This window comes from Zophobas morio, unplaced genomic scaffold, assembly GCF_036711695.1.
Source record: "Zophobas morio isolate AGI-343-1 ecotype UQ-CSIRO unplaced genomic scaffold, CSIRO_AGI_Zmor_V1 ptg000009l, whole genome shotgun sequence".
NCBI classification, from domain to species: domain Eukaryota; kingdom Metazoa; phylum Arthropoda; class Insecta; order Coleoptera; family Tenebrionidae; genus Zophobas; species Zophobas morio.
The window spans coordinates 11,475,778-11,491,410 of NW_026972114.1; the positions used below are offsets into that span (position 1 = coordinate 11,475,778).

At 32.1% G+C, this 15,633-nt stretch overlaps 1 protein-coding gene across 2 annotated transcripts in view; it reads left to right on the plus strand.

Moving 5' to 3' along the window:
- LOC135125914 (methionine--tRNA ligase, mitochondrial) overlaps nt 1-15,633 on the plus strand; it is a 44,396-nt gene that overhangs the window by 10,056 nt on the left and 18,707 nt on the right. For both annotated transcript variants that reach the window (XM_064051684.1, XM_064051685.1), the window contains exons 5-6: nt 6,599-6,810; nt 6,904-7,098. In XM_064051684.1, coding sequence (XP_063907754.1) covers nt 6,599-6,810; nt 6,904-7,098 — 407 coding nt within the window. The remainder of the gene's footprint in view (nt 1-6,598; nt 6,811-6,903; nt 7,099-15,633) is intronic.

A 15,633-nucleotide genomic window follows, 5' to 3' on the forward strand; every position in this document is an offset into this window, starting at 1 on the left:
CAATGAAATTGTTCAGAAACTGAGAAAATGTTTCTTTTAGTAAATTTTCTCACAATATCTGCTGATGGCGATTCTACCACCTTACAAAAGAGCGCTTCCTATCCAATTACCAAAAACTTTGGTACATTTTAAGCACAGCATCGAACTTTCGCTGGAAACTGTTCCAATTTAGACCGCGAACTAATGCTAGTTTGGACACAAACAAAGAAATAGACATCGACGACAACTATGTAAGTGCGAATCTTCATTGAGATGTGCAACCGATTTCTGGAAGTTCAAATACTGCGTGTCCCAGTTTACCTATTTACTAGAGATGTACCGACTGTAGGTCTGGCCGACTAACCGACTAGCCGATTGTTTGGCCAGTAAAAACCGACTAGTCGGCCGACTGTTCGGCTTTGCTAAAACCGGTTTATAAATGCGACAGACAGTGTTTTTTTTCTATTTCTCTTACTACCCTAAAAATTTGTTTTATTTTAATAAAATGAATAACTAAAATTCCTTTGTTTTCTAAAAAATTTGTTAAATTTGTTTGGATAATTTTAACATTTAATTTTTTTTTGGTAACTCAGTACAAAAATAAAGAATAACATAATTTAGGGCCAGTTTATATAATATTTTAACTGAGATTAAGTTGATCGCGCATTTAACAAGGCCATTAGCGACGTCTGATTGGCGTAGAGTCGGTCACACGGTAAAGTTTATCTAGCATTATAAGAATTTTATGGACTCCCAAAGTTAATTCGTTTTACAGCTCTGTTGTCAATTTTATTGTACAGCTGAAGAGCGGGGCGAACTCAGGTACAGAAAACATCGGCTTTCCCCTGACAGGCTCTTTACCTGTACAATAGAATTGACGCCTGGGTTGTAAAACGAATAAACGTTGGGAGTCCATAAAATTCTTATAATTCTGGACAAACTTTACTTTAACGCGGGGTTAAAAATTAAATCGCAATTAAATATTTAATTGAGGTTCTGTAAACCGGGTTTAATTGTTTTATATACTATTTTCATTTTAATAAAAAAAAGCCGACCGATCGGCTGTTTAGCCGACCAGTCGCCGACTGCGGCCGACGATGGAAAACGGCCGAATAGTCGGCTTATCCGACCGGTCGGCCATTAGTCGGTACATCCCTACTATTTACTTTAATATCCGAGTTATTCGAATAGATGAAAATTTGAAATTTAGAATAGTTCATAAACACAAATAAATCTATAAAAAAAAAACGATTCGCATTATTATATTGCTTTAGGTTTATTAAGATGTGACGTTTTTTTTTCTTTTTAGTGATAAAAAAATCTATAAAGTAAGGATACTGTAGAATTATTACGGTGCTGTAATAAATGCTACACCAGTGAAGAAACATTGTAATTTTCATACTTAAAAAATATACTTCATTTATTTTGAAAAGAAAAATTATTGTCATTTCCGAAAAAACCAAAAGTTTTACTACGCTAACATAGTATTTTCATTTACTTCTATTTTTCTATTTTTTCAAATAATTGAGATACTGTAGCCGATTGGGCGAACTAGGACACCCGGTAGACCTAAGACCTATTTAAAATATTCTTTCCGTTCAGATACTATACATATGTATGTTAGGTAGATGGTAGAACGCTAGTCAAAATTTGCCTGCTCACCAGATCAGACAACAATAATAATTTGCTGACGTCTCCTCAAAATTTTGCATTGTAAATGCTATTTAAATTTTATAAAATAACACAGTTCCGTACTTGTGGTTTATGAATTCGCCTTGATTGTTTACGGTAGGCGTCCAGATTTTTGCAGAAATAACGCAAAGGGTGCAGGTTCGATCCCCTCTTGGGCCATTGTTTTTACGTCCCGAGCGTGAGCTTGTAATAGGGTCCATTGGGTGACTGGCTACTTTAATGTTTTCTCTAAGTTTCATGACCGCTAGACTACGAAAAATAGGTCTCCCGTTTCTGTTTGTCTGTTTACCGTCTGCCTTCTGTTCAGATTTTTTATTTGACAGATAATTCCGAAACTACCGGACCAATTGTTACATTTTATGTGTACGTTAGGAATATCGTGTAGATAGTAAAACATTGACCAAAATTTGTTTAATCATCCCCACTAACAATTTTATGACGTCAGCTCGACGTTCTGCACAGTAAAGAATATCTAAATTTTATAAAATAATGTACTCCTATACTTCTGGTTTATGGATGATTTAATTTATAATTACTATATTTTTTATTGTTTAATTCTTCCTGTACTTCAGATACTAAAAACAGTAATATATAAAGTAGGTAGGTATTTGAGCGTCAGCTTTGTAAAAGAAAACGCCGGGCATTTCCAACTTTTTTTATTGACGAATCAAGCACGCTTCGTTTTGTCGAAAATGTAAGAATACAGTAATCTCGCGTCTGCCTCTATTTAGTACTAAGAAAATAATAATTATCATAATAACAGTTACTCAGCCAAAAAATAACAAAATCAAAAATAGCAAATCAAATTTTATAATTTTTTAAACAAGCGGAATTTGTTGGATTATAGTTCAGAGGCGAGGGAAATTCTATCGAATAACTTTCGAGTAATTGTTTTTCTTTTTTCTTATACTGTGATTGATACCTATATTTTTTAATATTCCTAAAATTTATAAAATGTTACCAAATCTAATTTTATAAATGCTATGTAAGTTATGTAGTTTAATGCTTAAAAAAAATAAATGGGTTTCTCAATTACGGCATAAATATAGTGTCTAAAAAAAGTACAATTTTTAAATATCGATGAAGTATTTTCTATATTTAAGTTAATACTTATGACAATTGTTTCTTCATTTTTAAAAGACTAACATATTGAAAGTGTGAGAACAAAAAAATGAATAAAATGTAATAATAAAATACAGGGTGTTCTACATATTTGAAAAAACTGAAATATTGATATTTGAACATTGTAACGTTTTAGATTTTTTATAAACACTCTGTACATTAAAATTTGATTTAACTGGTTGCACAACAAAGCGCGTACTTCGGTTTATCTCTATAAAATATTGCAACAGAGACCTGAAAAATAACATTATTGCAATTTTTTGCTAATCTTTGCATTGCTAAAAAAATTCAAGAAATCTGGAATAACGTGGCAACGTCGCATCGAAAGTTCAAAAACAAACCGAAGTTATAAAGCCTAGGAAGATGCTAATGAGACTATGGAAAAATATGAATACAGGATGTTCTATTTAAAAAAATTTGTCGAAGGTTATTTCGAGAGAACTTTCCTCGCCCATGAACTACATTAAAACAAATCCAGCTTTTTCGAAAAATTATAAAATTTGATTACGCGAATTATATTTTTTATATTAAAATAAAAATATGTAAGTAATGTAAGTAATTGTAAAAAAGCGTGCTGCGCGTACGTTTCAAATGAGTTTTCCCTTAACAAATTTTTGCAAAGACACGCGTATCACTTTGGATAGGTGCAGTATAATACTAATGATTACTAAATGACTAAAAACCATGAGTACACTGCACAAAAGTGATAAACCACAAGTAAGACCACAATATTTTGCATATTTCAGAGAGGATTTATTCGGCAAAATTTTGAGATGACGTCATCAATTTTTTGAGGGCGATAAACAGATATATTTTGCTTAAAAATTTACAATGCTTATTGCTTACGATAAGTTTAAAACGTTTGCAAGATTTCAAAGCAGTCGATTATATAGTTCTTGATTTAATCAATAAAATAAACTGACTCTTTTTTGAGTCACCTTGTATAAGTAATTATAAAAACTATGAGTGCGTTGATAAACCACAAGTATACAGTCATAACATTTTACACATGTCTGAGAGGATTTATTCGGCAAAATTTTGAGATGACGTCATCAATTTTTTTGGGATGGGATAAAACGAATTTTGGTTAAGCATGCGTTTTCTGCATAGAATTTTCGGTACATTTTCAGAATGTAATATCTCCATTATTAACAGACTTGTGATTGTGAAATTTTAAATATAAGCCGTCCATAGCTTTCTTTAATAACGCAATGCTAGTTTTGTGAAAAACAGTTTCTGATTTTGTATTTTAGTGACATTTTTGTATAACGTATTTTTAAAAATCAATATTTCAATCATTTAAGGGAATTTTAGCAGACGTTTTTCAACAGTGTTTTCAGCTTACAAAACTTATTTTTACTATATCTCAGTTCCAACAAATAAAATCGAAAATATATCTAGTACGATTTCTAAAGTTTCGTAAGCCGAAAACAGTGGTGAAAACCGCGTTCCAAAAATTTCAACAAAATTGAAAAAATATCTGGTTTATAATAAACTGTTTTAAAAACTACCCTCGAATATTATGTAGTGAAAGTTGTGGACAAGTTATATTTAAAACTTCATAACAATTTAGTGTGTAAATAATGGAGATATTACATTTTGAGAATATATTACCTAACACCGAGCCAAACGTAGCGACTAACGATTTATCATGATTGCGATAACCTTAAAAGATTTACGAGATTTTAGAGCATTCGGTTTTGCACTTTCAAAATTAAATTGCAAAATATTGTTATACAGTTTTGAGTTTTTTTTCCAGAAATTCTGGATGTCTAGCTTGAAAATTCGACACGGAATCACATATCATAAATCCAGATCTTATTTTATAAAATTTAAAAAACTTACCGTTCTAAATTTTGAAGATGATGTCATCCCATTGGTGGTGGGGATGATGAGCCAAATTTTAGTTAGCGGTTAACCATTTACTTGATATTCCTAATATACGTACAAAATTTGACAACAATCAGTCCGGCAGTTTCGGAGATTACGTGTGTAATGGAAATGGATACAGACGCCAGACAGACAGACAGACGGAAACTAGAGGTCATGACGCGTCGGGAAAATATGAAAGTGGGAATTTGCGCGATGGACTCGATTAGAATACTTCCTTGGCTTACGTTCGGAAGGTAAAAATGAAGTTATGCCTTAAAAAGAAAATAATCTGTAGTTTGTATAGTCGAAAATAATATTAAATCTGTACAAGGAACCGTACAATTTTAGTCCATGATTTTTTTTCCAACTATAATAATAATAAATGCGATCTCGAGGACCTCGTCTTTAATGATTTACCCTTGCATTGCTATAAAGTGGAAAAGACATCTAACTGTGCAAGGGGTTATAGGAGGTATACAGGGTATCCCAACTGTCTGGTGGCGGAAGATTATGATATTATCGTGAATTATTTATTACTTATTTATTTAGGTCTACAGTTTACAAATATTTTTTTATACATTTAACGATTAGTATTTAAATGGAGCACCTCATATGTTTTCACAGATTTGGATTATTTATGAAAAGGGGAGAATTATATCACGTACAAGGGTATCTAGGTCGACAGTCAACAATTTTGTGAGATATTCGCATTTCTATGGAACAAATTAAGAACTGAGTTCCACCATTTTTAATTATGGAGTTTTGGAATTTTGCTCCAAATTTTTTAGTTACATTAAAATGTATAACGTATAAAAACTGACGATCTTTAAACTTATTTCTACAGGTTGATTAAATTCGCAAATTGTCTGTTTTCTCATGTTTTCCAGTATTTTATAATACATATTTTCAAACTTGCCTCTAAGTAAGCTTTCTTTTACATCAAGTTATAAACTTGTATATAAACCTCGACGTCAACATTGGGACTCCACACTGTATGTAACATCGCAAGTCGACAGGAACATCGTGAATCTAGACACCGTTTCGTTTCTCAAAGACCATTTTGCATCATACAGTAAGAAAAATCATCAGGTGTTTTTTTAAACCACCTGTTTGAAACTATGTAATGTCACCTGAAGCTCATATGTATAGGTTTTTAACTTGTAATATATTTTTTGTAGTTTTATTATCATTCAGAAGTATTTTGGCTCTAGAATCGAAACTGTTTTGATCGGGGTTTGAGATTAGGTATTTTGTTTGTTTGTTACGTGTTCCGATCCACAAATCGTAAAAAAAATATAAATAAAAATGGTGAATATATTGTGCTTCCTATCTGTTGAATTATGTTTGTAAAAACATGAATTTACTACGAGGGCAATAACAAATATAATCTTGATGTATGGTATTATGTATTAGGTCCTAAAATCTCAACCTTGTCAGCTGGGTTTGCTCTAACGGGTTAAAGACAATGTTTTTTAACACACATCCACGACGTTACATTATTTTTTAGTGTCTTTAAATCATAACCTCCCAAAGTTATCAGTTGTTTTTAACATAAAATGGGGCGGTATGATTTTTTAAAATAGGGATATATATATGTAGTATATCTTCTCAAGACACTCACTGGAAACCAATAAAACGCAGCTATACACTATATATCACTCTGTCGGTAGAGTGGAGTGGGCAACTTCAAGAAAATGCCAAACACGAGCGTACAGAGTAAATTTGCGATTCGTGTGCCCTCGACCTATATTTTCGTTTCGAAAAAAAGTAATATATATAATTTGTCGTTTTCCAAGCTCGGCTTGTGTGACCGACAGATGTGTAACTGTATCTTTATCGAAGCAAAAAACTTTTACGTTATTGCCGATACGGCCCTGCTCCCGACGTTCGTTCCCCAAGCCGCTCATTTCTGAAATGTCCCTTATACCATTAGGTTCCATGGCATTTACTGGCCTGCGTTTCTCATAGCCGCCGACCTGGAACCCCCCGCGACCCTCTTGTGTCATTCGCACTGGACCGTCGATGGCGAAAAAATGTCCAAATCGAAAAACAACGTCGTTTGTCCTTTCCAAAGGAGCAAGATCTACACGAACGACGGTCTGCGTTACTTTTTACTGCGCGAAGGTGTCGCGCACAGCGACGGCAGTAAGTCGATTTATGTCCGAGTTCAGTACTTTATGACTTGACTCGGATGATTTAGTGAAATGTTCTTTTTATCTCTTGTGTTTTTTATCCGAGATTACAGCGACACCAAGCTGATCCGCATCTTGAATTCGGAATTGGCCGATACTTTGGGTAATTTATTGAGTCGGTGCTGTGGAAGTGCCCTAAATCCTCGACAGACGTTTCCGCGGATCGAAGAGGACGCGTTGAGGAAGGTTGCTGAGCTGGACGTGACGAAGAAACTAATTGAGGATGTCAGGGGGCTGCCGGGTGAGTTATTGCTTTTTGCGAGACGATTTTTTCTGTGTCGAAGAGACGGCACTTTGACGAACCCGCGGGATGTCGTTCCTGTGTATCTACTAGTCTACTAATGTAATTTTAATTTTCAAAGAAAATTTTTCACTTGTAAAATAGTTAGCGCAGCCGTCTGTTGGTGCGGACGGATGGACAACTGACATGTGAATATCCTACTAAAATCTGGTGGAAGTAATATTCAAATTGTTCTTCAAACGTTAAATTTATTGATGTGCGTCCATGAATGTGATTGACACTATTGTGATATAATTACTAACGCTAGAATCAATTATGTTCACAGAATTTAATGCTTCCTCTCAACCAGAGCTTAATGTTACGTAGAGGAAAATAATTACGAAAGATACTAAATAAATTCACATGTTGTATTAAGCAACATAAAGTAACAAAATTAAAGACATAAGATAAGCCAAAAACACATACTTACATAACTGTTGTGAATTTTTATTGCCAAGCAAAACGTATACAGTATGTCCCTAAAGTCTGAAATTAATTCGATAAAAATTTCAGGAACTTTTTATACAGACTTCATTTCAGGAATAACCTTGACATTTATTTTTTAATGACCTCATCGATATTTGTTTTTAATGGAAATTCTAGTTTTTTTACATATTTTAAACGGAAAGAAAAACTATATTCTAAAAACGAAAAGTAACCTTACTTCAGTAGCTTCTTATTTTGTTAAAAATGTACAATAATAAAAAAAGACATTCTCTTCGGAAGGAAATAACATTGTAAAAGCGTTTGAAATTTTACAAACATTAATTCAATGATTACAAAACGACGATTGAAATGTTCGTCCCCTCCAGAAGGCTAATGACGTCATCGCAACAATTTATTAGATGTGTGTTAGGAAATATGTTTCAAGTTGCAAAATTGCTTGTCATTTAGCATTATCAATGTACTTTGGAAAGTTCTGTTTTAATGACTTTAGACCATCTTTTTTCAAGAAGACACAGAATTTTTTGTTTACAGTTAATACAAAAGCCGAAATTAATTCAAAAACAAATAACCGATAGTAAAACTTCTGTTGTACATTGGATGCTCGTGAAACTTGTATGATTCATTATTTATCTCAGCACTCTTGATTTTGAATTTAAGTAATAGGTATACTAAATGATAACACATACCTCAAGTTTTGTTTTAATACCGATCACAGGAAATGTGCTGAAAATAACGGATTAAAGTTTTGGTAGTTCAAAAAAGATTTTTAACCTTGGGATGGATGGACTAACACAAATAACTAGATAGTAACTAATTTGGTGGTATCATTCCCCAGCAATATAATTCATTATTAAGCTAAATTGCGTTTAAGTATTTTTAGAGACTAATGTCAAAACAATGTTTTCAAGATATTTGAAAAATGTTTATATACTACATGGATTTTTTTAATAAGTGCTTTGCCCATTACTATGACTTACTTAAAAGCTCAGCCACGTCATCTAAACTAGAACATGGTAGCTTTTTTTTATAATTAGTACAGTCGTTTCCAAAAAATTTCGGACAAAATGAGCAAATTCTCAGGTTCTCATCGGTCAATGAAAAGCAATGGAAGTATGACTTTTATGTCAATATCATTTGCCAGAAATTTTTTGGAAAGGACAGTAGGTACAGTATAAAATTACACATGATTAATATTCGGAAAGTATTGTTTTTTGGTATTTAATTTTGAAAATGTTTGTTGAAACTAAATTATTTTTATATTAGTCATCAAACTTGAATTGTGGTTAAAAAAATGATACTAGTTTACAGGGTTTTATATCTAGACAATTTGGAAGGAATTTTCCATCTTAAATCTGAATTTGTATTCAGAAAAATTCACGTCTGAGAAAAAAAAATCATCAAACTCTCTCAATTTTGGTTGTATACCATATTAATTAAAACTTTTTATTCTGTTTTTTTTTTGTCTATATGATTTTTTCTATTACTGTTTGGAAGCACAATCTAACAGCGAGAGTGAGGAGGGCTAAGCACGACGACACAGAGTTTAGTGGTTAGAACACCCTCCCAGCAACTAAAGAAAAAGATCAATTCTTTTATAGTTACTGTACCATTTTTTATTCTCGGAAACTAGATGGAATTTTTTGATTAATGAATTTTTCAAAAATTTTTCAAAAAATTCATTTGGCTAAAAACCATAAAGAAATGTTATTTTTAAAATTTGTAAAGTAGTGTTATTAATATGCATTTTTAAAGAAGGCGGATGTTTTATAGATCTTTTACATATGCGTGTTGGTCAAAATTCATTATGCTGCTATTGTGCTATAGGTAAACAAAGTTACAAGGAAAATCGAACAGATTTTATTAAAACTGATAAAGCGAAGCGAAGCTCTGCATTTGTTTTTATCTAATTTTTGATATGATAGTTAATAATGTTTGTTTTAAAAAGGTAAAAAAAATGTCAGAATGTCAGAATCGATGTAAGGTATCGAATCTTATCGAATCAAACAAACAATTTTGCTTTTTATTGTAATGAGAAAACTAAAAGAAAATTAATTTTTTGTGTAAACAAAGTTTTTGGGATGCTGTTCATTTATTATAAAGTTAATTCTGTTGCATTAAATTGATGATGATAATGAGAAAGACGTGAGATTTTTTACTTCCCATCCGTAATTTAACGAGTACATATGTATTACAATAGGGTTATCGAGTGACTGGCTACTTTCATGTTTTCTCGACGTTTCCTGATTTTTATTCTCAGGTAATCTCCAAAAAGACCGTACGGATTGTTGTCAAATTTTATACGTATGTTAAGAACATCAGAACATCGTGTGGTCGGGAAAACGCCAACCAAAATTTTCAGACCACTTCCATCAGCAATTTGATAATACCCTCTCCTGAATTGGCGTAGTAAAGGTTGTCTAAATTTTATGAATTAACATTTTCTGTATTCGTAGTTTATGAGTCCGCCTTGACAATTTTTTGTAATATTTTTCATGTTTTCTGCGTAAACTATATATCGTTTTTGCCGAGTGGGTTCACCGATGGATTCTCAGACTTTACTCCGTGTGGGTTCTAATCCCACGATTACCAAATATTATTACTTCCTGAGCGTAAGTTAATCGATGTCAATTTTTGTTAGACACATAACCTCTGAAACCACTGGACTGATTGTTGTCAAATTTTGTATGTGTAATAGGAATAACATGTGGATAGTAAAACGCTAACCAAAATTTGGGTAACTCCCCGTCAATAATTTGATGGCGTCATTTCAAAGAAGTCTATTTTAAAATGATTTAAATGCTATATAATGATATACTTCTACAGTTGTGGTGTACGAGTCCGTTCGATGCCAAACTTGGCCCATTCTTTTTTTCTTTCGCGCTGTTGTATCTATGTTGATGACGTCATAATATTTGGTTCGATTGTGGCTCAATTAATAATTTTGGTCCTCTTTTTGAGGAGACAAACTCATTCAAATCAAGCAAATTTATACATAACATTCTTTCGATATAAAAACATATACATTTGAAGTTAAGCTTGTTAATATTGCTGAGAGGACATTTTTTCTTGTTGGTTATCTGCTTTAGATATATTTTACATCGTCCGTACTTGTGTGGCGTCCCCTTGGATTTTGCGCTCCCACTGTGCAAGGTCTACAGGGGTGTTCTTTATGCCGCTGGGTTTTAGGTTATAGAGGTTATCACAAAACGAAAATTGCAAAATCAAATTTTATATTTTTTTAAAGAGAGGGGGTTTGTCGGATTATGCTTCAAGGGCAAGGACCACTTTTTTTACAACGTAGCTGGAATTATGTATATTTTTTCCTTGTAAAATCATCATAAAAAAAAGTAAAACCAGTTGGAAAGTCTTGTATAAGTAACCTTAGACCATTTTTCTCTAGTAGTTTTTTATAAGACAGAAGATTGCGGATTCCCTATTATAGTTATTGAACAAATTTTTTGACACTCTAATTCAAGTCGATTAAATTAAAAGATTATCCAGAAAATATGTGATATTTTCCTATGCAACATGTTTGAATGACTAATAAATGAATAATTGTAATGGGATTCGGAGGATTAATGCATGAAACACAATTCATAATTAAATTTTTATTAGATTGTCAAAACTGATTTTTAAAATATCAGTTTTACAGCGATTAAATATTGAAAGGTTTTGTTTAATCACTGGTTAAACGTAAGGTTGCGTTTAATCAGTGTAAAACGTTTACTATTGGTCAAAATTCAAATTTTCTTGCCTTTGGATTGGTTATATGCATTAATCGATTTAAAAATCTATAAAAATAAAGAGGGAAGTAGTACCAGACAAAGTATTTTTTCATCAACAATTTTCAGAATGTTTGATAGAAATAATGCTTATATTTAATTCTCAATTTTGCCATATTTAAAGAAGAGGTCTGAATTTTTGCACAAAAATCTTTAATTTCTTCATTTTGAAAACTATATAAAATTTCAAGGGTGTTTGATTTATTTAAATAGGATTATTAAATTTACAAATGGTCAGTTTTCCGATATTTTTCGAATGAGTCACCCTCTATTAGCTTATCTCTAAGTAATTCTCAATTTTGCCATATTTAAAGAAGAGGTCTGAATTTTTGCACAAAAATCTTTAATTTCTTCGTTTTGAAAACTATATAAAATTTCAAGGGTGTTTGATTTATTTAAATTGGATTATTAAATTTACAAATAGTCAGTTTTCCGATATTTTTCGAATGAGTCACCCTCTGTTAGCTTATCTCTAAGTAAACTTCTTTTGATGCCAAATTTCTTGAGATTTATCCTGATATATATTTTTTTTTTGTTTATGGCCAGTAAACCCAAATAATAAACCTACTATCAAAAGAATTTCGCAACAAGTTCGAAAAACAGGTGTCCCATTTGAATAATTTGAAAAAATTGATAATTTGCAAATTCAATCACCCTATATCGTAATCTTGTTCAATTTTTTGCATGTTTGTTCAGTCAAGTGACTAAAAGGTTTTTTGCACAAAATTACCTCAACCTGTAAAAATAGTGAAGCTGCCAATTTTTGACTATTTGTTTTCCCTAAAAATGCAAATATTTTGAAAATTGTTCATTCAGAAATCGTTGATATTGTTGTTTTTTTTTTTTTCATAAAGGATCAAAATCTGTGAAAATATATAGAATGTTCCATTTAAAAAAAGTTTCATATGAAACCTTTGCGTGGATGTATATTGGAAACTATGTAATTATAATTTCTGGCAATACCAGTCGATGAATGCGTAACCTTTCACCAAAAAATCGTTGGAACAGCCTTTATATCTAATTTTTGATCCTGATGTTTTAAAGCAGGGTTAAGATTATAATTGAAATCGTATTCCTGAGTAAGAGAGTTTCATCAATGCTATATTTTATTGGATTTATGAACTAATTACTGAAAACAGTGAGAAAAGTCTTACCTTTACAAATACAAACATTTCTTCACAAGTAACTTTGATTTCATATAGTTATGATTGTCTTAAACATACCCTTTGGGCATATTTTCACGAAAAAAAGATATTTCTATACAAAAAGCAGTAGTATAGATATGTATGTTCTGGACCACTTTAGGCACGCAAGGCGTGTCAGGCACGGGGCGTGGCCTCGGTCGGGGGCGTGTTTTTTGTTGGTGGGGGTCAAAAAAAGTGGGGATTTGTCGTAAGTGGGAGGTAAAGTGGGTGTAGTTTATGATTTTTGGTGGGGAATAATCGTGTTTGATTGGTAAAGTGGGTGTATTTTAGTGTTTTGGTGGGGTTTTGTGGGCGTTTTCTATGTGTTCTAGTTTCTGGTTCGTCTGTTTTTTCTTTAAGGCACGCCTCCTCTGCGGTGGTGGGGGGTCGTCGCGCATTAAGGCACGGAGGAAGAAAAAAGAGATAGAAAATAAGAGTGATATAGCATTTATTTAACTTTTATTACTGTAAAACGAAACAAAAATTAAGATAAAAAGAAAAAAGATAGAGATACTTATAACTTTTATTTAAATGAGTAGTCTTTATAATAATATTTAAATACTAGTAATTACACCACATGTACTAGTCGTCGATATTTCTTCGTGAAATAGTATTCATGATGAATGTTGAAAATTTTCTTGTGATGTACGGAGATCAAATCTTACACGAACACAAAGAAGAATTTCTTCGTTTTCAAGAAATGAAGTTGTCCAAGTATGGATGGCACGATAGTCATTGTCCTTGGTCGAGTAATGAAGTCACAGACGGACCGGATACATGTGGTTGTGTTGATAGAACTATATCTGAAATGAAAATAAAAAAATTAATATGTTTATATTTAAGAATATTTAAGAAAATATAATAATTTTATAGTTAGGTAGACACAGAAATTAATAAATAATAGTATATTACTCACATTGTTTTTTTTCCTCTCTACAAACCTAGAAAAGGTTTTTGTGAGTAGAAATTTAATACTCCTGAATTGGGATCAACAGTCTCGTCTTCTTCTTCGTCTTCGCTCTCATCATCATCATCATCTTCATCATCAATTGTGGTCACTTGACTTGATGGTGACGGTGCTAACATTTCTATAGTGTTTACTGTTGGTAAAACTACCGTTGATTTTTGTACAGATGATGATGAGGGTTGCTGTTGTTGTTGTTGTTGTTGTGGTTGTGGTGGTGGAACTGTTGTTGTTAATTGTTCGATAAGCGATATTTTATCGAATTCTGCTTTCAAGATGACTTCCAGCATATAACTTTGTCCTTTTGTTCCTCTATTTAATAATAGATATTTTCCGCTGCCTAGTTCTGCAACTTGCCTGTCCGTTAGTGAATTATAACGTTCCGGAAGGTAGAGTTTGTTGCTGTTGTCTAATTCCACCATCAACCTATCACCAAACTTTGTCGTGTGTCGTTTCATATCAGTCATCAAATATGGTTTGTCTTTCTCCATAGTGGATAAATTTAACCATGCGAAGGCACCCAGGAGATTAAATTTTTCGAGAATGTTGGACGTTTTCGACTTACTTTTTGTTTTTTTCGTAATTGAAGTAATCCTTTTCTTATTTTGTTGTTGTTGTTGGCGGTTGGAAGATTCCATGTTTGATAAAAAAAATCACACACTAAACAATCACAAACTTCTTGGATGTACACTTGTTAACTTATTCACAATGAATTGATTTTTTAAATAAATCAGTCAGCTTAAATATTAATTTCGAAGCCCCCTCTTCTGTAATATCAGACTATTTTTCTGAAAATAACTAAAAATTGGGTTATTCAATAACCAATCCGCTGTCGATCACGCGTTGAACTAAATACTTATTTCATATTAAAACACGTGTTCTTAATTTAATTGTTCTGATGAACTTTTGTTTAATAGCAAACACGCGTTGTTCTTATATATTTTTAGAATTATACAGTATTTTTCTAATAAGAAATCCGGGTGATCACGTCGCTCTCAATTTAATTTTATAGATAAAAGATTTGATGCATGTACAATCACGCGTTCTTATTTAAATTTTTTGGAATATTACTTTATTTTTGTTCGATGCATACAAACAATCATGTCCGGGTGATCACGTCGCTCTCAATTTAATTTTATAGATAAAAGATTTGATGCATACAAACAATCACGCGTTCTTATTTTAATTTTTTGGAATATTACTTTATTTTTGTTCGATGCATACAAACAATCACGCGTTCTTATTTTAATTTTTTGGAATATTACTTTATTTTTGTTCTAAAAAAAAAAGGAGGGAACGGGTGCTCTCGTTTCCTGGAAGGAGGATCTTATTGAGATCGTTAAAAACAAAGAAATGAGAACATAAATTTCGTATAAATTGTGATCGTTGTCAACACTTTACCAGTTTGGTTACTAGTTTTGTTACAAAACGTAGTGTTGTGTGAATTTATTCAACATGAAGCAAGTGATTATCGACATGCAGGGGTTTAAAAGAGATTCACAGTTTATCCCTAAAGAAGTAGTAGTGTTGTTTAACGAAGATGAATACTTTCGTTTTCTAATTCGTCCACCGTGTGAATTTTGTGAATTAACCAGAAAACAACAAAATAATGTGAAGTGGTTAACAGAAAATTTCCACGATCTTGAGTGGATGGATGGTACAGTGACTTATAAAAGTGTGCAGAGTTTTATATTAGCAAATGTGAGTAAAAATACAATTGTATACGTAAAAGGACTTGAAAAGAGTCGATGGGTTGAAGAGTTCTTAAAGGACGAAGTGTGTGTTGAAACCATAGACGATAACATAACACTTAAAAAACTAAAAGAGAAATTTCCAAATGTAAAGCGTTGTGCAGGACACTCACTGACTTGTGCTCTCGAAAACGTATTTTTAATAAGAAATTATTTAAAATATGATTGTGAGTAACCGTTTTTTTTTCTCTCTTTTTTTTTGTATATATAAAGACTGAAGAAAGTGTAATATACGATTAGTTGTTTAACTGAATAGTGATAACACAACATATTTATCATAATGCATCTGTGTGAAACTTGTGGAAAAACTTTCGCTCGCACAAGTGAACTAAATAGACATAGACTAACGATTCATTCAAAATCTAAAC